The sequence below is a fragment of the Carassius carassius genome, chromosome 41 (assembly GCF_963082965.1).
Source record: "Carassius carassius chromosome 41, fCarCar2.1, whole genome shotgun sequence".
Classification (NCBI taxonomy): Eukaryota; Metazoa; Chordata; class Actinopteri; order Cypriniformes; family Cyprinidae; genus Carassius; species Carassius carassius.
The window spans coordinates 11,640,395-11,665,042 of record NC_081795.1 but is presented as its reverse complement, the minus strand read 5'-3'; the positions used below and the strand labels follow the sequence as shown (position 1 = coordinate 11,665,042).

At 36.3% G+C, this 24,648-nt stretch overlaps 1 protein-coding gene across 2 annotated transcripts in view; it reads left to right on the top strand.

Moving 5' to 3' along the window:
* Window positions 1-24,648, top strand: part of LOC132122730 (seizure protein 6-like) — a 209,155-nt gene that overhangs the window by 97,013 nt on the left and 87,494 nt on the right. For both annotated transcript variants that reach the window (XM_059533079.1, XM_059533078.1), the window contains exon 2: window positions 23,621-24,361. In XM_059533079.1, coding sequence (XP_059389062.1) covers window positions 23,621-24,361 — 741 coding nt within the window. The remainder of the gene's footprint in view (window positions 1-23,620; window positions 24,362-24,648) is intronic.

Sequence of the window (24,648 nt, the reverse complement as noted above, 5' to 3'; positions counted from 1 at the left end):
ATGATTTTTAGTAGGACATGTTCATTAACGGCAGTAGTAAAAGCTGTTTTGTGGTGATAAATATTTGGCAGGCTTGGAAGGGTAGCAGTGGCGATGACTTGCATCATGCTAATGTGCATTTAGGTTTCATGGCATTAACAAAAGGTCATGTGAAATAAGCACATTGGAACCATTAGGATGCAGTTATTTGTCAGTCTCTAAAGAGTCGGGTTAGTGAGCTGGAATTAGGAGTGCGCGTACAGTGTGTAAAGTGCTGTTTTAGCGGCTGTTAATGAAGGGAAATTAGCTTGCTGACTGAGGCAACATGGTATCAGGTGGCACAGACTACCCACCTGGCAGAATCCAAAGACCTGTGCAAACCAAAGAAGACGATATAGATGTAGACATTCTCATTAGTCATCATGTAATGGATGTTGTGAATTGTGGCTTTTTGCTTAACTGCACTCTAAAATACAGGAGAGAGGAATTATGCAGCCATATGTGTTATCATCCATGAATAGCTTTAACATTTTCAGATGGCGATTCATTAAGAATGTGCCATTTGTTGTCTTTCTGCATTTGTTTTAGTATCTGGTTCACTAAAGCAGGAGTTGCTGACCTTTACAGGCTGAGGGACCATCACCCATCTGTATAATTTACCAATATTAATCTACCAATATAATAGGTAGACCCCCCCTCCTGATTCAAGAACAAACAACTCTTTTAAATTGGTTCTTTTTATTGAATCCAAAACATGCAGAGAGACCAGGGAGGTCCGATTCACGAACAAATGAATCTTATGAAACGGTTCTTTTCAGTAAATCGAAAATATGCAGCGAGACCAAAGTAGTTTGATTCACAAAAAATGACTCCTTTTAACTGAATCAAAAGCACTCCACAAGCAGAGTAATCTAATTCATATACAAATGACTCCTATTGGTTGGTTCTTTTAATGATTCTTTCAGAAAGCTCAAACTTAAACACTCTTTAATGGAAGATTAAGTGTTTCTGTCATTTACAATTTTATAATAATTGTGCACATTGATATAGTAAGAAGTTTTACGAAATAAATGCAAAATTTACTTTTCTAGCAGTTTTTAGTCATGTTAAATAGGGTATATCTGTATAATTAATTGCAATTAAATTGCATCGTTTGGGCTACAATATGTTGTTCCTTTTTTATTAATTTTATTATTTTATTCATATTTTTATGAACATATTAGGAGCTTCCCTTTATAATCTGTAGTATTAGCTGAGAGAAAATGTTTCGTAAGCAGTGGCCATAAATGAAATATGCAAGTGTTGCAACTGTATAGTGAATTTGCCCCTCAGATACAAAGTCCAAAGAAAGTGCAGAAGATCTGTTAGAGTGCTGATAGTGGTGCATTCGGCATTCTTAACCCTGGAATGCAGGGAAATTGGATCATGTTTACCTGTTTTCCCTTCTCAGAGTAATGAGATAATGACAGCTGGAAATTAGAGTCTAATGTCATTCAACGTCTCCTCCTGTGTATTGCGTGAAGAGGCTGATTAGCCTGCATTCCATCGCAAAGTGTTCCAGCACTCCATTGATATGCTGCTAGTGTATTGCGGAAACCTACTGCGCACAGATGTAGAGAATGTTGGTATTGTTGAGGCTGAGCTGTAACCTTTGACACAGGCTGCAATTTAAAAACATTGTCTAAACTATATAAAACTAAAATGTAGATGTAGTGCACAAGATATTTAATTTTGAGGATCTTATCTTTTGAGGATAAAATTACTTCATGAGCCAAAATACACCCCTGGTCAATACAAAACACACAAAGTCAACTGTACAAAATATTTCAGCAAATATATATATGAATTTACTGTATTTTTAATCGTGTTTTATATATATATATATATATATATATGTGTGTGTGTGTGTGTATATATATATATATATATATATATATATATATATATATATATATATATATATATATATATATATATATATATATATATATATATGTATATATATATACAACACGATTAAAAATACAGTAAATTCATATATATAATTGCTGAAATATTTTGTACAGTTGACTTTGTGTTATAAGTTTATTCAACAAATTGTAATCCCAGAGACTCAATTAAATTAGCTCATTTAAATTTCATAAGTATAAACATTTTCTCAGATATTTCTTCTAGAAAACATATTAATGAGATATGTTCTTTTGAACTGTTGGCATAGCATAGTTCTGATAATTTGGTCTTTATGTATGTATGTATGTATGTACAAACCCGATTCCAAAAATGTTGGGACATTGTACAAATTGTGAGTAAAAAAGGAATTGAATAATTTACAAATCTCAAACTTATATTTTATTCAAAATAGAATATAGATAACATATCAAATGTTGAAAGTGAGACATTTTGAAATGTCATGCCAAATATTGGCTCATTTTGGATTTCATGCGAGCATACACAAAAAAGTTGGGACAGGTAGAAATAAGAAACCGTAAAAGTTAAATGTACATATAAGGAACATCTGGAGGACCAATTTGCTACTTATTAGGTCAATTGGCAACATGATAAAAACGAAAAATAGTGGAGTAATATCAGAATGGGGCTTCTCAGAGAAAAATTGCAAAGAGTTTAAAGTTATCATCTACAGTGCATAATATCATCCAAAGATCCAAAGATTGTTTTCTGAATAAAATATTGAAATTTGAAACTTCCACATAAATGCATTCTGTTTTTATTCACAATTTGTACAGTGTCCCAATATTTTTGGAATCGGGTTTGTATTTATTTATTTAACACACTACAAAATTGAATTAAAATGATTGGAGTTGATTTTTTTTATTGTTTTTGAAATGTCTTATGGTCAACAAGGCTGCATATATTTATTAAAAATACAGTAAAAATTTTAATATTGTGAAATATTACATATAATTAAACTCTTTTCTATTTTAATATATTTTAAAATGTAATGGAAATGTGATAGAAAAGTTACATTAATTGCATAAATTATTTCATAATTTATGAAAAGGTTCTATTCTAATTAGATTGAAAATTGCATTGCAGTTCTTATGATTTGGTTTTCGCTATAATACAAAGTGAGGTTTTGCATTTATGAAATATTAAATATATTAAAATGATGTGTTATATAAAAGTACTGTACACCTGGGAACCTCTGGGAATATCTAATATTCTTTAGTCTAAATAAGTTTTTGGAATATATGCACAATGATAGCGATTGTTCCTAGATACCCTGTAAATCATGCATTTTAGAATAATATACCATGTAAGCAACAATCTTAACATTGACTATAAAGCATGAATTAACCATGACAGTCTCTGTGGTAAAACTTCAATTCAATTCAGTTTCAATTTATGCATTTAGCAGACGCTTTTATCCAAAGCGACTTACAGTGCATTCAGGCTATCAATTTTTTTATCTATCATGTGTTCCCGGGGAATCGAACCCCCAACCTTGCGTTTGCTTGTTTGCGAACGCAATGCTCTACCACTTGAGCTACAGGAACACTACTGATGCAACTTCAGTGCATCAGATGTCTCAGTTTAATGACACGCCGTATTCTTCAGATCACAGATGACACGGATTAGGCTCTGAGAGTAGAGGCAGCCGATTGGCACTGTATATGAAGCACTGGGGAGCATCTCTCAGTCTTGCTGGCATCGCTAGAGAAAGATGAAATGAAATGAAAGCATGTCTGGATTAAAGCTTGTTAAGGGAAAGAAGAGCCTTAATTGCTCTGGCTTTGTACAGCCCCACAAAGAGCCAGCACTGCTAATCTGTTGCTCAAGGGTGAATGTTTTCTGCATCCAAACAAAAGGCAGTTTTTAGGCAGGAACACAAAGACCTGTATTCCAGAAAGTGTTTAAATAAATTGGAACAAAACTCTCCTGGGTGCAAAGGGAGATTCATGAGCTGAGTGAATGAGGGTGAAGAAAGTGATTTGTTTGGGGGCTGCTAATTGTGTAGAAAGAGGGCCATTAATCACTACTGTTTTTGTTTATTGTTTTAATGCACATCTTTTGGCTGGTCAGGAAGTGTAAATAGGGCATCTTACTCGTTAAGTAGCATGTTTAGCATCAAAATAGAACACAAGGGCTTAATTTCAGTGGTGAAGAATAGGCATTGTCAAAAATGTAACTCGCTGATCTGGAAAGAGATACAGTACACATGTGGGTCACTTCGTCTACAGTGATATCATTGACTTGATTGCAAATAAATGCACAGACACTATTTAAACTGAACAGAGATGACATCACTGAATTTGATGATGAACTGCCTTTACACACTGTTTTCCTAATAATGTTGTTCAGTTGCTTTGATGCAATGTAAAGCACTATATAAATAAAGGTGACTTGACTTGACATGTGGGGGGGGGGGGGGGCTCACCAATAAGTTTCACCCAGATATTACTAGTAAATTTCACAAACAATTAAATAAATGTCAAGTAAGACACTGAATTAAACATGAAATTTTGAAGTAACAACTGAAACAGTATTTTCTGTAAATGTTCTCAGATATAGCCTACACTGCTGTACAAAAGTTTGAGATCAGTAAATCTTTTTCTGCTTTTAAGGAATTCCTGTATGATCATCAAAGCTGCATTAATTTGATCAAAAATAACAATACTGTGAAATATTATTACAATTTAAAATAATGGTTTTCTATTTCAGTATACTTTAAAAGATAATTTATTCCTGTGATGCAAAGCTGAATTTTTATTTGCCGTTACTTCAGTCTTCATTGTCACGATCCTTCAGAAATCATTCTAATTTGCTGATTTGTTATCCATGTTGGAAACAGTTGTGCTGCTTCGATGAGTAAAAAGTTAAACAGCATTTTTCAAAATTGAAATCTTTTATTACAATATACCCAAAATATAATAAAGTCTGGGGTCACTACTTTAAGAAATTAATACTTATATTCAGCAAGGATAGTAAATAATTATATTGTGAAAAGTTTCTATTGTGGCTAAATGATCTGGAAAGTGACGGAGGGCCCTATTTTAACGATCTAAATGCAAAGTGTAAAGCGCATGGCGCAGGTGCACTCAGGGTGTGTCCAAATCCACTTTTGCTATTTTAACAACATAAAAACGTTTGGCGCGCCCGGGCGCATGGTCTAAATGGGTTGTCCCTATTCTCTTAATGAGTAATGGGTGTTTTTTGGGCGTAACGTGCAATAAGCCAATCAGAGTCTCATCTTACATTCCCTTTAAGAGCCAGTTGCGCTCGTGCCATGATGGATTTGCTATTTACACGGCAGAATTTGGCAAGCGCAAAAGCAGAACGCGTCTCTGAGATGAAACGTACCTGCTCGTGTGCAAGCAAATAGATTAATTCTAATACATGCGATGGCTATCCATTATGACATGTAGACAACACAAAATGGTGTAGAAACAATTTTCACTCAGAAACAGCTTGTAAATTTCACAAATAATTACAAAGAAACCGCAATTAATACATTGAATTAAACATGAAATTTAGAAGTAGAAAAACTGAAACAAAAATATGTTTTATTTGTAACTAAAAAAATTTTTTTTTATGGTGCATATGCATGAAACATACAAATTAGATACATATTATATGTTAAATGCTGAAAGGATTCATGCAAAAATATGCTATATTAATCATGTGGTTTCCACATTCTTTGATTCATGCATCAGCTCATGCAAACCATTCTTAGACCCTGATGGAATGGCTAGAATCTCTTTTCCCTTTGAGCTTTCTTACACCAAGCTTTTTGACTTGTGATCTAAAAATGCTCATTGGCTGAAGCTTGTGCATGAACACTTTGCAGTAAGGACACTTCTGGTTTGGGTTTCAGTGAACACAGCCAGACTCCTCGACTCCCTGAAAGTTTGTTTTTTCTGATTTAGGCAGCACATCAAAATTTCACGATGAACTGTTCAAGGCTGCCATGTTCAGAAATGTGACATATTGAGGTCTTGTACCTCAAAATGATGTCTGATGCTGATATTTTATATCCTGAACCTCTGTTGCATCAGTTGCAATATTAGGCTACAAGATGTGCACACTCTGGGTTGACACTGGTGAGAAGTGTTTCATGTTCCTTGATAAATTAAAATGACTGAAGTGGTTAAGAATTGGAGAGTTTTTAATAGTCATTTATCTCTCTGCACTTACAACTAATACATTTTATATTAGTTTTTAATAAGTACAGTATATATATATATATATATATATATATATATATATATATATACATATATATATATATAGATAGTTGCGGGAGGAGCTAACGACAGACACAGTGGGCATGACTTCAGGCCTCGGAGAGGTTTTAATTAACAGAAAATAAAGTAAAACAGGGGATAAAAGTGGCCAAAGGGGGAGAGTGTCCAAAATAAAAAGGGGATCTGGTGTCCTCGTCATGCTGCGGGGTTCGTGTGCGTCAGCCGTGTAAACGGGCGTGGTTTTTGTCAGGACCGCGGGTACGGCAGCTCCCATTTCTGGTGGCACGGGAGTCCCTCAGCACACCTTTCCTGGACCCACGAGGACACCAGTGTGCATGTACGGGGAAAAGAGACTGGTCTTTCGAGGAGAGGTGCCTTGGGCTTTTAAACACCGGCGGTGATAAGGCTCCATTTACATCAGGTGTGCCCCATCACACGCCACCAGCCCTGGCTCGTCCAGCGCCCCTCCCATCTCACACACCCACTCCTGTCAGGAGCCTGGTGAAGGACGGCGATTTAGGATGGGGTGCCGATGATAATCCGGGAGGAGCCAGCTGACTCGTCACATTATATATATATATATATGTACTACACACACACACACACATACTCACACACACACACACACACACACACACACACACACACACACACACACACACACACACACACACACACACACACACACACACATACTCACACACACACACACACACACACACACACACACACATATATATATGGACCTACATATAATACATATAATAAGGGGAGGAATAATGGTAAAGACTTTCAGCCCTACAGATTCAATTTGGCATCTGAAAAGAGCCCTGAACATCACGCTTTATTACTCTTTGTAGTCATTCCCTACATTCAGTTGGGAATGCCACCGATAATAATGCAAGAAAGATGTCACAGCAAGGTGGAACAGAATGTTTTGTGTGCTGAAAAGCCTCTTAAAGCAAACATGAACACAGTTTACCTGCAGATTATAATCAACCCGTGACATTCAGTGCCCACCAAAGGGGTTTAATGAAGAACATAATTTCTTTTCTCTCCCCATTTGAAGAAATAACAAGGGAGATGAGAGCATCTGTAGCATTTGCAGACGACACGTTCCCATCAATCATTGCATTGAAGTTTCTGGATGTTTGTTAAACTGACAATGGTGTTGGTCTGAAAAACTATTACGTAAGCGATGACCAAGCATTGAATCAGATTCTGTTTATTGTATCACAGCCATGCTTGTGCCAAGACATAAGATTATTACTTAGATACAGACAAAAAGCAGAGTGTTCACAAGATGCTCTAAACACAATTAGATTGAGGTGCACAACCCTCTGCAAGAAAAAAAACTGCAGCTAGTCCATCCAGCATGAGCGAGGTACAAATGCTTGCATTCCTATATCAAAAACAGGAGTCATCTTGAATATTAAATATTAAATGTCAAAGACATTTCCTTGGTTTTGCCCAAATAGATCTAGAATTTTTAGGCACCATCCAAAAGCACGGACAGTGAGTGATTATTTCGTGCAATTTCACATAATAGAAAATTAAATAAATGTCTGAGCTGCGAAAAACTGCAGAAAAAATATATTTTCCACAGAAAAAGTTAGTAATTACAGATAATAAGATTAATGTAAAAATTCTGTACTATATTTTTATTGTGCATATATATGTATATATATTCATGTTTAATATTTATGTACGATTCTAAATATATATTACATGTATGTGTATTTTTGTATATACACATAAATACAGTATTTAAACACAAACTTTTATTTTGGAAAGTTCTCAGTTCTCAATTTATGAATAATTTGTATTTATGAACATGACAAATTTATATAATGAAAAATTATTATACAACAATAATGTGGATAGACGGAGACGCTGGGACGGAGTAGGTGATGCCTGCCTGAGTGCATCACTGGCTCCTCTTGGCTGCAGGTCGATAAGCAGCCACTGATAGCAGGTGTCCTTGCATTGATCCGCCCTACTTGTTCTTTGTCTCTGGTCATTATGGAGATGTGAGAGTGACCTTTCCACTGTGGTGTGCAGAATGGAAGAAAGGACGGGTGGAGAGGACTAGCACCTGCGCTGCTGTGTCTAGCAGGGGGCACAGCCTCTACTTCAGATATAGTGCACAGGTGAAACCTTAGATATCTCCAGAAGTCACAAGGGGAAACAACAGTTAAGAGTGGAGCAGTTGTCTGTGACTCTAAATCATGGATGAAGACATAGAACAAGGTAGAAGACAGAACTTTGATATTTAAGTATATATTTATAGCTATTGCTCTGCAGAGATTAATACAGAGATTTGCCACAACCACATTTATGATACATGGTAAGGCTGTCAACATAACACATTAATTCAGTACAATTCAATTAAATTAATTTAATACTTGAAATTATTAATTATTATAAGTATATTTTTCTTTAATTTGACAGGTCTTAAATATGCGGCAGGTTATGTTGAAAATCACAATGTTTTTTTATTGTGTTATATTTTAAACAAACTATGTAACTTTACAGTTTTAAATAGTTAGCTATATCAAAGTTTATTTATAATTTTAAGCAAAAATATTATTTTTATTATTTGTTTAGTCAGTAGTTTGGTTAAATTTTTTTATTAAATTATATAAAAAGTATATATATATATAACACACACACACACACACACAAATCTAATTTGTATTTAATTTATTTTATAAAAATTTTAATGTCATGTAGTAGCATGTAAAATGTATAATTAGAAAATTATATTATTTGTTTAAAATTATAAAATAAGTAATATAATAATCAAAATAAGTAACACTAGAATAGTGTGTGTGTGTAAATAAATTAGAGCTATTTATTTATTTTAGATACAATGTATTATTTAGATACATTGATTTTTAATCAGTTGTCAGCCCAACACTTACAGTTCAAAGGATAAGAAGAATTAGTTCTGTTTGAGACAATTAAATAATATTGTTGCGTTCTTAAAAAAAGTGCTCTTGTAGAACCATTAACATTCACAACTTACAGAATGTGTACAACCAGATTTCTCCAGTAACCTTGGAAACAATGTTGTGCTTGTTTTACTTTGTAAAACAATTGTAAAGATAAAGCTTCAAAATTAGAGCCATTCACATACACTTAAAAGTTACTGGAGTGCCACAGCAATAACCATTACTTTCAACCCTCAACAAAAACCTGCTGCATTTTCCAGTTCACAACAGGTCTTTCTTAAGGTAGTGATGTGATCGGCTTAAAAATAACAGCTTGTTTCATCACAATAGTGAAGCAATCTGATGTAAACGACTGGAGCAATCACAATCCTGACTGAAGTAAACACAACATACCCAACTGAGTCTAGGAAACTGTTTTTCACCTTACTAGTCTAAGTGTATCATCCAGCTGAAACCAGGCCCCTGGTAGACTGCAGCATAGGTTGTTTTCTTAGACCTTTTAAAGCTCTGATTACTTTATCATCATATTTTATTTGCGTTCGGAGACTGTGTGGCTTCTTTGTGTTTTGCAGGTACTGCAAATTGCCTTTGTTATCTCTGATGAATTGGGAAAGATGTCAAATCGACTCAGTATGCTTTTCCTAGTAACTTGTATTGCTCTCTGTTGTGACAGAATAGGGCTGAAAGAGAACGCTTTCTATCCCAGCTTGAAGTTTCAAAGGGTCTTTGAATTATGTGTGACGGGGGTTGAAGATAACAAAGGGTGCTGGAATGTGTCAGAGCAATGCTACAGGATTTGTCAGGCTGCTACCATACCAAAAAAGTTCCACATCATCATTGTTTGCTTTAATAGATTAAAATGTCTGTGAGTGTTGTCTCTGGATGCATCCTTTACTGGCATTATTTGACAATGCCAGTGTGTTTTATGGTGTGTGCTGTTTCCGTGGTGTCTTTGTTTCTGTGTTGTCTTAGATCTTGCGCAAATGATGGAGCTGTGTAGATGTAGTTATAGATGTAGCCATAAACTTGAATGAATCATGAGCTGTTATGGCATTTAGTTGACGTTTATAACTATACAGTAAGCACTAAGAACTATGGGGTAGTTAGTGAATAAAATTTGCATTCTGTCAAGAATTACTCAGCCATCATTTATGTTTCAAACCCATGTGATTTGAAACACAATAATTAGATTGTTTTTTCTTTAAGAATTTTCACTTCTTTTTTTTTCAGTACAACAAAAGCATATTTGCTGCTAATGTCGTGATAGATTTTTTTTAATTTTAGGTGAACTGTAGCCCTAACTTAAATTCAATTACTGTTTATTTTTATATAATAATCAACACTCAAATTAAAAATGGCATGAGATGTTCATTCATGTTTATTTTATAAAACTAGTAAAGAGGAAGGGATGATCGCGCTATTGCTTTAACTGAGGTGTTTATACAGCGATCTGTAGCCACATCAAAAAGTGTCAAATGGCATTTATTGTTTGAATTTCCAGAAACAAATTGACATACTTTGAAATAGGAGACTTTGTTTCTTATCAGAATTAACAATATAAATCTGGAAGTTTCCAATGAAATTCTGCTCATGCAGCGGTTAAAACAACATTGTATTTGTTCAGTACACATGTGCACTGAACCAAAAACCCATACCAAAAAATTTCAGTGCGAATACGTGCACCCTTATACCCCTAATATATATATATATATATATATATATATATATATATACATATATATATATATATATATATATATATATATATATATATATTTTTTTTTTTTTTTTTTTTTTTTTTTTTTTGTATGTATAGCAGGAGGGAAACTAAACATTGTTTACCGAACAAATTGCTCTTTCTTTAAATACATTTAATTGTAATTAAACATTTCTTAGGGATAAAAATCTATCTCATGCTCTAAACTATAGGGAGCCCTTTTACATTACTGTAAGGTTACAATTAACAACAGAGCCCAAATATAAATTTAATCACTATTTATTTTTAAAAATAATAATCAACACTCAACTTAATATGAAAATATTACACATAATGCAGTTTTTAAATTAACTTCTGAATGATAAGTTGTCTATTCGCTGATGAAATATGAGATTTTCATCTAATATTCAAGTTTTATTTTATTTCAGTTTTTTTTTTTTTTAGGTTTTGTTTCAGTTAACAAAAAACAACAACGTGACTGTAACAAGGAGTCGGAGGCGTTCGGATCCATATGCAGCATTCATTCCACAAAATGGTAATACAGGCAGAGATCAGGAATGGCGTCAGGTGTGTCAGGGATAACCAGAATCGTAACCAGAAACAAGCAGAGATCGGGACAGGCAGCGGAGAATCAGAGTCGGAATACACAGTCCAAAGTCTGTGAGCAGCTCTCTGCCATCCAAATAGATTAATTATGAAGCCTTGTGTGTGTGGAGTGTATGTGTTGAATTGTTAGTGGGGAAGACACGAATCAAAGAAAATCAATTTAGGAGGTGATGTAGCCACCTCATCTCACTTCTCCCCTTAATTTCCCTCATGCTCTCTGAAAGGGCTCATCATAACTGAAGTGACTTCTTTCAAGTTTCCTCTGGGGATAAAGAGAGAGAGAGAGAGAGAGAGAGAGAGAGAGAGAGAGAGAGAGAGAGAGAGATATTTCTTGATTACCATAACAAATTATTCTCACAGTCTCTCTTTCTCTTTTTTCAAGAAATTGGCACTTACAATGGAAGTAAATAGAACCTATTTTTGGAGGATATAAAAGAAAAAATGCAAAGCTTTTATATATATATATTAGGGGTGGCACGGTTAAACTTTTTTACGGTTCGGTTTGTTTCACGGTTTTAGAGTCACGGTTTTCGGTACAGTTCAGTATGTCCTATGTTTATGGAAAAACTATACTTTCTAATAAAAAAAAAGAAGAAGAATATTCTATCCAACTACAAGCAACAGCACAAGTAAATATAACAGAGTAAAGATTAAACAATAAACAATGATTTTCAGTTGTTTTTTTTTTTGGCAGGTCTAGCATGAGTTTTTAAGTACAGAAATTGAATACAGTAAAGCTGTTGCCTAATGGTTAGAGAGCCGGACTAGTTACCATAAGGTTGCCGGTTTGAGTCTTGGTGCTGGCAGGAGTTGAAGGTGGGGGAGAGTGAATGAACAGCGCTCTCTTCTACCCTCAATACCCATGACTGAAGTGCCCTTGAGCAAGGCACTGAACCCCCAGTTGCTCCCCGGGTGCTGGATCTATAGCTGCCCACTGCTCTGGGTGTGTGTTCACAGTGTGTTCACTTCTCACTGCTGTGTGTGTGCACTTGGTTGGGTTAAATGCAGAGCACCAATTCCGAGTATGGGTAACCATGCTTGTCAAATGTCATGACTTTCACTTTCACTTTAAAATAAATATATCTAAATTCCCAAATAAATATTAAGCAGTACTCCAACACTCACAATCATTAATACTCAAGATTAGAGTAATTTCAGCTGGGCATTTAGCTTTGCTATCACTTTAATAAATTAACTTTTACAATACATTATTATAAAACAATTCTTCTAAATTCTATTAATATTTTACAATATTATTGTTTTACGGTATTTTTGAACAAATAAATGCAGACTATGTGAGCATAGAGAAATCTTCAAAAGTATTAAAAAAATCTTACCGACCCCAAATTAGTCTGTAACTTCACATAGAAAGTTGTTTTTTTTTTACACTAAAATGTTAACATATACAATACAGACCAAAAGTTTGGAAACATTACTATTTTTTATGTTTTTGAAAGAAGTTTCTTCTGCTCATCAAGCCTGCATTTATTTGATCAAAAATACAGAAAAAAATGTAATATTGTGATATATTATTACAATTTAAAATAATTGTTTTTAAATTTATTATACTTTAAATTATCATTTATTTCTGTGATGCAAAGCTGAATTTTTGGGATCATTATCACATGATTCTTTAGAAATTATTCTAATATGATGATTCATTATCAAAGTTGGAAACAGTTCTGCTGCTTAATATTTTTTCAGAACATGTGATACTCTTTTAGGATACTTTGATGAATAAAAAGTAAAAAAAAAAGAAGCTATGTTTTTAAAATATAAATATTTTGTAATAATAATATACACTACTCATCAGTAATTTGGGGTCAGTATTTTTTTTCTTTCTTTTAAATAAAATCAATACTTTTATTCAGCAAGGATGTGTTAAATTGATAAAAAGTGATAGTAAAGAAAATATATTATTAGAATATATATTATTAGATTTTTTTTTTATTTTGAATAAATGCAGTTCTTTTTAACCTTTTATTCATCAAATATATTAGACAGCAGAACTGTTTCCAACACTCATAATAAATCAGAATATTAGAATGATTTCTAAATGATCATGTGATAGACTGGATGTTACATGTGACACTGAAGCCTGGAGTAAGGATGCTGAAAATTCAGCTTTGAATCACAGGAATAAATTATTTTTTAAAGTATATTCAAATAGAAAACTATTATTTTAAGTTGTAATAATATTTCACAATAATAATGTTTTTTCTGTATTTTTGATCAAATAAATGCAGGCTTGATGAACAGAAGAAACTTCTTTCAAAAACATTAAAAATAGTAATGTTTCCAAACTTTTGGTCTGTACTGTATATTGTTTACATCTCGTGGATACACTATTGAAACAGTATTTTCACATTTACAAATTATCAGTTTACTTCCATTGTAAGTGCCTCATTAATCAATGTACACAAGGGGTGTAACGATTCACTCGTTTTCTCGATGCATCGATGACAAACCCTGTCGATTCATATGCATCGATCTTGAAACATGATTTTTGAATCGTGAATCGCCGATCTTGGACAGTAATCGATTCAAAATGCTAAGAATCGATGAATCGCGATTTCTATAGCGATTCAATGCTTTCAAAATGTATACACATTAAATTACTACACGTAGAATTAATGGAGACTTTGAAGAGTGTTCGTGAATCGTGCCTCTTATCTGTCCTTCATGCGCTCCACTGTTTACCGCCTGAGTGAGACTGTCACAGGATTGCGCTCGCGCTCCGTTCGTCTCTGACGCAGCTGACGTGGGATCTATAGGACTCGTGGCCAGTAATACTAACGTGAAGTAGTTTTACTTTTCTGTAGTTTGTCAATGGCTCTCTGCATCTTACCGACGGAGTTACCGGAGCCGTCGACAGCTGTATTTATTGCATGGATGGAGCAGAAATGTAAGTGTCTAAATCATACGCACAGTTCCATTGAATGATAAATGTTTTTAAACAATGCGGATGAACCGAATATACGAAGGAAACTTTTAAAATTAACCACAGCATTAACAACGACCTTGAAATAAGAGCGCAAGATTTATCTGATAATCAGATGCATGAAAGTAGCGTTTGTTTCATTAGCAAACAGATCTGGCACGTTTTCTCTCAGAATCATTCGCTGATGGAGAGGAAAAGTTAAATAGAGATGAAGACGTTTTCACACTGAAAGAGAAGCGATCTCGCTCTCATAGACGTGCCAGGCTACTGAATAAAAGCAGAATGAACTGATGAAACTAAAAAAAAAACACAAACAATTTATGAATGATGCAGTGCTAATTGACATTTATTACAGTACAGAAACTATAGTATAAAGTATATTTTCTACCTTATTCTGTGCAGAAAATTTAGATAATTGCTAATTAAATGTAGCCTAGTATATAAAACAATCATAAAATTGCCATTAGGAAAAAAATATATATTACAAATGATTGATTATTGTCCAGCAGTGTATTTGATTTATTACAGCTAATTAAATTTAATTAAAAAAAGAAGATAATTCCTTGTAAAAAAAAATAATAATAATAATAATTATAATAATAATAATAATTATTATTATTATTATTATTATTATTATTATTATTATTATTATATAGGCTACATACATAAAATGATTGTATTTGACATTTCTGTCACTTCTGAAATTATGGCTATGCCCCTGATGTGACAAAATGTTAGCTTTTACATCATAATACTCTTTAAGCTCTTTTTTAAAAACTTGGCTTACATACATTTTTACGTATGCCATGTCGCATCATTAAACTAGCATTTAACAATGGACAAAATGTTTTTTTTTTTTTTTTACCTATGGTTCTCTAACCATAAATGCTACTGCAATTTGCCCCCTGACTAAGCATTTAAGTAATGTAGTAGAAGCATTTAAATAATCCCGTGAATGCACTTAAAGAATGCAGAATCGAATCGTTATAATCGAATCGAATCGAATTGAATTGTGAATCGAATCGAATTGAATTGTTCTAAATTTGCAAAAATCGTTATTGAATCGAATCGAAAACCTATGAATCGTAATCGAATCGAATCGCTGCCTTGCCAAAGATTCACAGCCCTAGTGTACACTCTTAATCAATACCCTAATATCTTAATTTTGACATTGTTTTAACAAACTTTCATTCAATCTGGCTCCATTCAGGAGTGAAACACCCACTTTTCACTAATTTCCACTTTAATATCTTATTTAAAATCCTGCTAAACATGGAAATATGTCATATTATGAGAGGAAAAAGGGGTTGTGATCACCATTCAAACTGATTTTAAACAGTTTTTGGTTCTCTAGCAAGCATTTTGTTATCACCATCTTTGTGTTGTGGTGATGGTTGGATATATGGACCAGAATGCTTGGTTTTATTCTGACCTAGTAAAAATGGGGTTAAAAAAATCATCTGTAGAGCCAGTCTTATTTTGTCTGACCAAAAAATGATGGAACAAAAAGTGTTTTTAGGCCTTTCCACAAACCATTTTTCCAGTGAATAAAAATGCTCAGAAATGTAATCAGCTCTGTTTATTTAGGATCCCATGGTCTGTTCAAGATAAGCGGCATTTTTAGTTACAGTCAATGAAAAGCCCAATGATAAACATCAAAGTGCCTCTTGAGGCGGTTCTCCATCACTCAGTGGCCTTTGAATCTCTCCGACTGGGAGTGACTTTGGCTGAAAGAAGGAGATGGAGAGAGATAGAGATGGAGGACAATAAAAGAAAAGGATGGCATGACTGTTATGAGAAGCAGATGAAGAAACCTTGGCTGTGAAGGTAGATAAATAGAGTGTTGTGATGATTGATTTAAGCAATTTTATGTATTTTCCTATATTGCCACTTCTAGTAAATTAAGCAGCTCAACCTTAAATAAGTGATGTCAGATGTGTCAGAGAAGCTAGTTACTTGCTCAGGCAGAAGTGAAGCTTGGTTAGTTTTTTTCCCCACTTGTTTTCCTTTTCATAACTTAGACTTGGCAGTGTGCTCCTTCCTGAAGGTTTTTTTTTTTGTTTTTTTTTGCCTCCATAGTGGAGGCGCGGGGAGCTGGACCAGACGTATAGCTGTGAGGGAGGCGCTGCGTTAGTTTCCCTGGTGCATTATTGATGCTAGCTGTACATAATGGCAAGGGGAGTGCTTTGCCTCACTGTCTTTCTCTCTCTTTTTTTTTTTTTTTTTACAGTTTTCAGTAGATGGCTTGTGGCTTGTGGTGTGTGTTTTCTCTTTGTATCTGTCTGTCATTTTTCTCACCATCTGTTTTATTCTCTTGAAGCACAGTACCCGCAACATCTCCTTACTGTTATCAAAACTCACTTAGGGCTGGGACAGACAAACATCCTTGCAAGGAGGCGGCTATACTTTAATCAATGCAAACAGTGTGAGGCAAAAATGTAGTAAAAGATTTGCTGGGTGGCATGTGAAATACATTATAGAAAACTGTCCGTCTGCTACCCGTCAACCTTTACTGCTGAAACATGAGCTCTGGGAGATGAATCCCCTCTGTGTCTTGATGGGCCTTAGATGGTGCTCTTTGATCTTAGAGAAAGTATTTTAACAGTATTTATTAGTAACTTAAAACTTCTTCTTCCTTCTTCTCCTTTCCACTTTTATTTTTGTTATTTGTAACAAACGTTCGTAGATTGGGAAGAAGGAGACAGGAACCGGGGAACATTTAATAAAACCTTTAATAAACAAATAAACAAACACAAAATGAAAGTAAAAGCGGCAGCCCCTCATGGATGACTGCCGCATAAAACATAATAGTACAACAACATCAACAACTCTCGTCCTTCACTGTCATCACTCCTCCTTTTATCCTTCCGGAGCTCCTCCGTGGGACTCGAGACTGGTGTGTGGCGCAGGTGTTCCTCATTATCTTTCTCTCTACCAGCCTTGCACCGCTCCCACGGCTCTCAGCCCTATCCCACTAATCACAAGATTATTTTTAATGATTATTTTACTTCCTTTTATGTAAAGCACTTTGAATTACCATTGTGTATTAAATTTGCTATATAAATAAACTTGCCTGGCCTTGCTTTGCCTTCTGTTCCCACTATTAACAAACCATTAACTATGACACTTGCCTCAATAAACTCCTAATTTGCTGCTTATTAATGCTGTAGTTAGTAAGGTAGTTGTCAAGTTTAGATATTGGGGGAATAGAATTACAATATGGTCATGCCGAATAAGTACTTTATAAATACTAATAAACAGCCAATACGTTAAAAACAGGCATGCTAATAAGCAACTAGTTAATAGTGAGAGTAAAAGCACCCTATATTGTATACTAAAATATTACACACACACACACATATATATATATATATATATATATTAGGGGTGTGACGAGACGCTTATTCCACGAGACGAGACGATGCACGAGATTGGGTTCACGAGAACGAGACAAGACGAGATTTTTGCATAATTTTTAAGAAATCCTGAATGATGAAATATGAATGGAAAATAGACTTTTATTCAACTGAAAATCACAAAATGCAAAACAATTTAGGTGCATTTGGAAATCAACTTGTAATAATGAATGTTATTTTACTTCTATTTTAATGAATTCCATGCAGTAAAGGACATACAAAAATATAAAACAGTATAAATAAAATAAATATATAACAGAAATAACACTTTAAATGCAAACAGTAAGTGTATCATCAACTTCAAAGTACTGCTCTCTCAAAACTACAAGTGCAAACAGAAACAAATTTTTCTTCAAACATGAAAAAGAGATAAATTAACTACACAGAACAGCCTAAGATATGGTCATGTTTTTTTTCAAGAATATAAGCATGTCAACCATTTCTGGCAGCAGTTGAGACCTTTGGGCAGTAACTATGTCTCCTGCAGTTGAAAAGACACGCTCACTTGGAACAGAGGTAGCAGGGATGGAAAGGTATGCTTTGGCAAGTGGAGACAGCAAAGGATATTTAAACCTGTTTTCTCTCCACCACTTCAGAGGGCAGCAACTGAGTGGGATAGAGGCCTCTCTTCTGTAGAGATCAATTTCCTTCTCAGTCCCTCTGCTGGACTTTTCTGTCTCAGAGAAAGAGTCCCCTAGTAGATCCTCAAGCGCTGTCTTCTTGGAAGCAGGTTCTCCCTCTTCTGACTCGACTCCCAGAGCCCCCTCTCCTCCATGTGTGGAACAGTGAGCTGCTGCCCCTTCTCTCCTCTCTGTACTCTTCTCACCTGTGGTCTTTAAACAGCAGAAACACTGGCTTTAACCTTTAGCAGCAAAGCAGTCCCCCCTCTCCCTCTAAACACAAACACACCCACTCTGATGCTGTCATGTTTCGAATACATTTTTCTAATTTCTAACACACACACACACACACACTTTGCATTAATCCATTAAACATTTTCAGTTGGTAGTACTGGGAACATAAATCTAGAAGGAAAAAATGCACACACACTTTCACACTTACAAAAGGAGTAAAGTAATTCAAACTGATGTATACCTGATTTTGTTGCAATTGTTCTGCCTTTTCCTGCACCCTCAGGAAGACAGACTCGCGTTGGTTATGGTCTAGCTGCGGTAGAGTCAGGAATCTTGGGTCCAGCGCAGTGCTCTCTAACAGAACATTGTATGCATCTCCGCTGTATCTCCCTGAAATATTACTGAGGATTGCTCAATTTGTGTCTGCCACGGTGGGGGAATCGCCTTCATTTGGCACCATGCTCTGTTCAATCATGCTCTTCAGTGGCACAATGAGGCTCTTCTCCTCACATAAGACTGTGGTGGCTGTTTTCAGAGGATTCCGCAGCTTCACAAGGTCTTCGGCATTCAAGATATCGCTGCTGTCCAGCGTATCAATGTTACGGGCATTTTGTCTCATCTCAGGGCTGGTGAGAGCTGCTGATATGGCAGCTTGCTGCTCCAGGTAACGAACCAGCATATCTAAAGTGCTATTCCATCGCGTGGTAACGTCCATGATTAATTTGTGTGGTGGCAGTTGTAGCAACTTCTGCTTGGACGTGAATAATGCGGCAGCCGTTGAACTCCGGTGAAAAAAAGCTGTTACTCGTCTCACCCGCCCAAGCAACCGAGTGACGCGCGCAACACCGAGGCCAGCCTGGGTAGCGAGGTTTATCGTGTGCGCAAAGCACTTGATGTGCGGCTCTAATCCTGCCTCACGCACAGCCACGTCCATATTACGCGCATTGTCAGTCACAATTGCGATGCCAAGGTTTGGTTTTTTAATCTCCCAGTCAGTGACAGCTGCTTGTAAAACTTCAGCTATGTTTGTCCCTGTATGGGACTCAAAAAGTGGGCGAGTCTGCAGTACAAAATTCACCATTTCCCAGTCACTGTTGATTATGTGGGCTGTAATTGTGATATAGCCCTGCGCACACCTAGAAGTCCAACCATCTGTAGTAATGGCGATGCTTTCTGCCTCTTTCAGAGTCTGTACAACCTTGACCTTGGTTTCTTTGTAGAGGGTTGGGACCACATTGCGAGTAAAATGCGCGCGTGATGGGATGGTGTACCTCGGTTCCAGTGTGCGGAGAAGTCGCCGAAATCCCAGATTTTCCACCACAGAAAATGGCCTCATATCTGCTGCAATGAAAACGCCGATGTCTCTCGTTATTGCTGTTGCTCTTGCACTTGACGGTGGAAGAGATGCAAAGGCATTTAGAGTTGTTTGCCCTTTTAATGTTTTCGTCACAGGTGCAGCTAGCTTTAGTAGAGAGCTGTGGTGGTTCTGTATGTGTTTTTGCATAGTGCTCGTGTTAGCCGCGGTGTACGGCATTGTTTTCTTACAATGTTTACATATTGTGTTCGTCTTGTCTGTCACTCTTTCGCCATTTATAATTTTCCCAGGAAAACCAAAATGTTGCCACACAAACGATTTAAAAGTGGCAGGGGCATCTTCAATACTAATTTCATGCTCCATCACGCTGACATCGCAACAACACTCACGAGACAACTTTTCACCTCAACGAGAAATCTCGTCGCGTTTTAGTCTCGCGATATCTCGTAACACGAGATCTCGTCACACCCTTAATATATATATATATATATACCTGTGACCTTGCTTTTGCAAGCTTCTGTTTCTACTGTTTAAGAATTTTGTGTTGTTGTAACACTGTGTCCTAGCCAGATGTGATGCGATAAGATTCCAGTGACAAGCAATTTGTCTGTCCACACCAGATGCAGCAGTGCTCAATGAAAAGTCAATCAAAAAGCACATACTCAGTATATGAGATTATTATTGTCACATTTTGTATGCTGTTATTCCAGCCATGACGTTACAGAAATAGAAACCATTTTCCCAAATAGAATCTCCTTTCGTTCATCGTGTATCACTGTCAGAGTTGGTTAGGACACAGTGCAATGTGTAGTAATGCTACAAGTGCATACAAAAGTTGTGTCCCGAATGATGCAATATCTACACCACTATATAGTGTATGAATTAACCCGCCCCTTCTAGCATGTAATTAATCTGTGACAGTTTGAAAATGCAGCATGAAATGTCCAACATTCCACATTTCATCAAGTGCACCATCTGACCGTTTGGAGTGCACACATAATCTTTTTGAACTATTAAGTGTGAACACACTCTTCACACTATTTATACTAAAAGTGGCTAGAATAGTGTATAAGTATGTGAATTGGGACACACCTAAAGTACAAAAACTCTTGGGGACAACTTGTGAACTCAAAAGTAGGACACTTTTGTTGAAGGTTGTGAAAGCAGCAAAAAACCCAGATTGCACTAGAGAGATTGCCCAGGTAATATATGTACTGTAAGTCACTTTGAATGAAAGCTTCTTATAAATAATGACTAGTAAATTATATGCTTCTTTACAGATGTCTCAGGGCAACTTTTTGAATAGAAATGAATGACACCCCAGTTCTCCCTCCAGTTATTTGCAGTAATTCTTCCTTCATTGTGTTTCGCACATAAAGGGTGCTACTTAAATAGGATTTCAGTGAACATACCTATTTGCAAGTTAAGAGAAAATGCAACAGAGGGTAAAACAAAGCCCACACTCCCCCACTGGTTCGTGTAAAAAGCTTCTAAGGCAGGCTCATGGTCATTTAAAAGTCAAATCCAGCCATTGAGGAGCACAGCGCTGAGGGACCTTTGAACAGACAGTGAAGTCAGTCTGAGAGATTCTGTTTATACTCCACCAGCACTAATGGAGCAAATCAAACACTCTCCTGCTTCAGCGCACCATGTCTGTTTGGTCTTGCCTGGAGTTTTTAGTGGAGCCTGGACTATGAACTGCTGGGGTTATGTGAAGTGCAGGGGGTATATGGGACTTTCCACTGCTAAGCGTTTGGGAATGCTGTTTTTTTAATCAACAGAAAATCCCTGTGACATTGAGTGTGATATGCATAGTGATTTCAGAAGCTTTGCATAAGTCAGGATCTCCCAAGATACAGACTTTCACTAGTTTGGGTTCTGGGTGAAATGGATAACAATTCACATTGTAACATTAGGCGCATTTATCAGTTAATTTCATGATTACTCATCAGTTATTTCATAATTACTCATGTAAGCATACAGCTAATAAATGAATCGTTAAAGTAAAGCCCTGATTGACATTAAGAGCTCACAACATTTTGCATTTTGGTTTCCTCATCAAAAAATAAAAAATCTGGTTTGTTTTGGGGGTTTGATCTACAAATGACTGAATTCTAAATAGATGACAGGAATTGAGGACTTTATAACCTTTGCTTTGTCTCTCATGTGTCATTTTGCCTGGATCTGAGTGATGCGCTAGATGTCAATGTGATTTTTACCCTCAAAGCGAAGTCAATCTCTCATAAAACACACATCACCGCTCAGCGAAACGATTTGTATCTTTTGCCTCTGACACTTCATAGGATAAGGAGAAAAAATAGCCTGTCAGTTCCGTTCGGTTTGAGATATCATCCACTCCTTTCCTTTTGTGGGAACGTGCTTCAAATACACCAGGCTCCGTTGTTGGAAGCAGATTGTTATTAGTAAGTCGTAAAACAGAAAGAGAGCTATTAGAGTGCAAATGAAGCATAGTGAAATCAAAAGTTTCCCCGGCACGCTGCAGCCTCCTGAAGGCAGGCTGATTACATTTCACCAGGTGAAGGTAGAGGAGATCCATTTTCACAGCTACAGTTCTCAAATCCACTCATTACGACATGCCGCCTGATGATGGTTTGGACTCATTTATTGGCAAGGGGAGGAGAGAGAGCATTCAAATGAACAATTATGTTAAAGAAGTTCTTTTTTCCTCCACATGTTCCACAGCATTTTCAAATAATCTCCAATCATAATCCATTTAGCAGATACTTTCCCATTTTGTTTATGTGCTAGGGGTTCTGACCCCTCAGTTTGAATGCTTTGCCATTTCGTGTTGCTGAAACACAAAGCGTCACGTGACTTATAACCTGCACAGTCGTCCTCTCCTTGGGTGGTATAGAAGGGAAAGTTGTTGTAAGGTAGGGTGCCTGGCTTTGAAATATGTTAAAAACAACTATATTTATTTGAACACCCAAGTTATTTTGTAGCTCTAAATCATTGTACATTTTTACAGCATTTAATTTTAGTTTTTTGATGAAAATGTAAATGTAGTCTGTATTGTTCATGCCATATTTATTAATTTAATTCAGTTACTTGGATTTGCTTGGATTAAACATTTTTAAAGGTACACAACAATCTCTCAAGTTACTTACGATGAAACTTTACTTTGTTTTAATGCTTTTCATGCTCTCTTGCCAGGGGTGTATCTAGCCTTTTGTCAGTAGTGGGACACAGTCCCCCCACCTAAACAGTGTGTCTTAATTATATTACTATGTATATATGGACACAAACCAATATTTGTAATAGTTTAGCAAACTGTGTTGCTTTATGCTTACTAATTTTCTGTGTTTTAGTGACTTTTGGAGACTTATCATTTTGCATTTGCTTATGGGTGAAATAGGTGTGGTTTAATGTTTTATGTTATATGGTTTTGTGTTGCTGATATTATTTTGCTGATATTATTTTATCATGTAAATGCACTTGGTCAATATGAAAAGTGCTATAGAAATAAATGTGTTTGTTTGATGAATTCATCACTAAAATATCAAATCAAAAATCATTAATCAATGTACAGTACATCAGAAATTATGTTTTTGGTGTGATAACCCTGTTCTAAACTCTATATTTTATAATAAGCTTGTATTGACTGTCTCTTCCAGGTTCTTTTATGGACAGGAGGTTAGCAGTCACCCAAAGAGGAGGTCAGCTGGAAGCAGAGGACGGGTCCAATCCATATCACACCACACAGGACACAGATCGAGGACTGCCCCTGTTCACAACAGCTCCCCCTTACAGTGGCCTCGACCACCATCCGCCTTTTAAGCCTTACCCGCCTTACAACCCTCGGGGCCAAAGCCATGTGCAGTATTTTCAGGACAGCGGAGGGGCAGCTCACCATCCCACAATGCCATCATCTGATTCCCATCTCCTCCAGGATCCATCCACACAGCTGGTCCCACACAAGGATGCACCTCCATTCTCTGATGTAGCAGTACCCAGAACCACCACACTAGCTCCATCAGCCGCCGCCCTCACCCAGCCACACGTGCCCAACTTCCAACACAAACCTTCAGCAGAAACGCAGAGGAGAAGCATGGAGGAGCCACCCGTGTCCATCACCGTAGCGTCAGTGACCACCACTGACGTGCGCACATCCACACTGCCTGCTTCCAAACAATCAGACAGAGCAGATGTTTCTCCAACCTTAAACAACGAGCCCAAAGATACAACAATCCTGCTGGAAAGAGACAAAGAAAAGTCCTCAATACTCAAGGTAGAACATGGCACTCCAGGAAGTGATGTTGCTGTAAAAGCATCATTAATGTCTGGGGATTTGGATGAGGAGACCACCACCTCCACCATCATCACCACAACGGTTATTACAACCATGCAGGCGCCAGGTACCATTCACACGATCAGCATGACTTAGATTTACATATATTTACACAGCTTCCTGATGTGTAATTCAGAGCTCTTCAGAAGTTTACCTGCCCTGCTTGTGCCCTAAAGATGTGGGTTTTGAGATGCCAGTGCATAAGCAGTTTTGTGCCGCTCTGTTTGGCACCTTCTTACATAAAGACTTTGGTAGATTTGTGCAATGAATCCTGGGGTCTGAAAAAAAATGAATTCAGGCTACATGTTTGTAACTTTAAACTAGTTGTTCAACCATCTGACTGTTTTATTATGA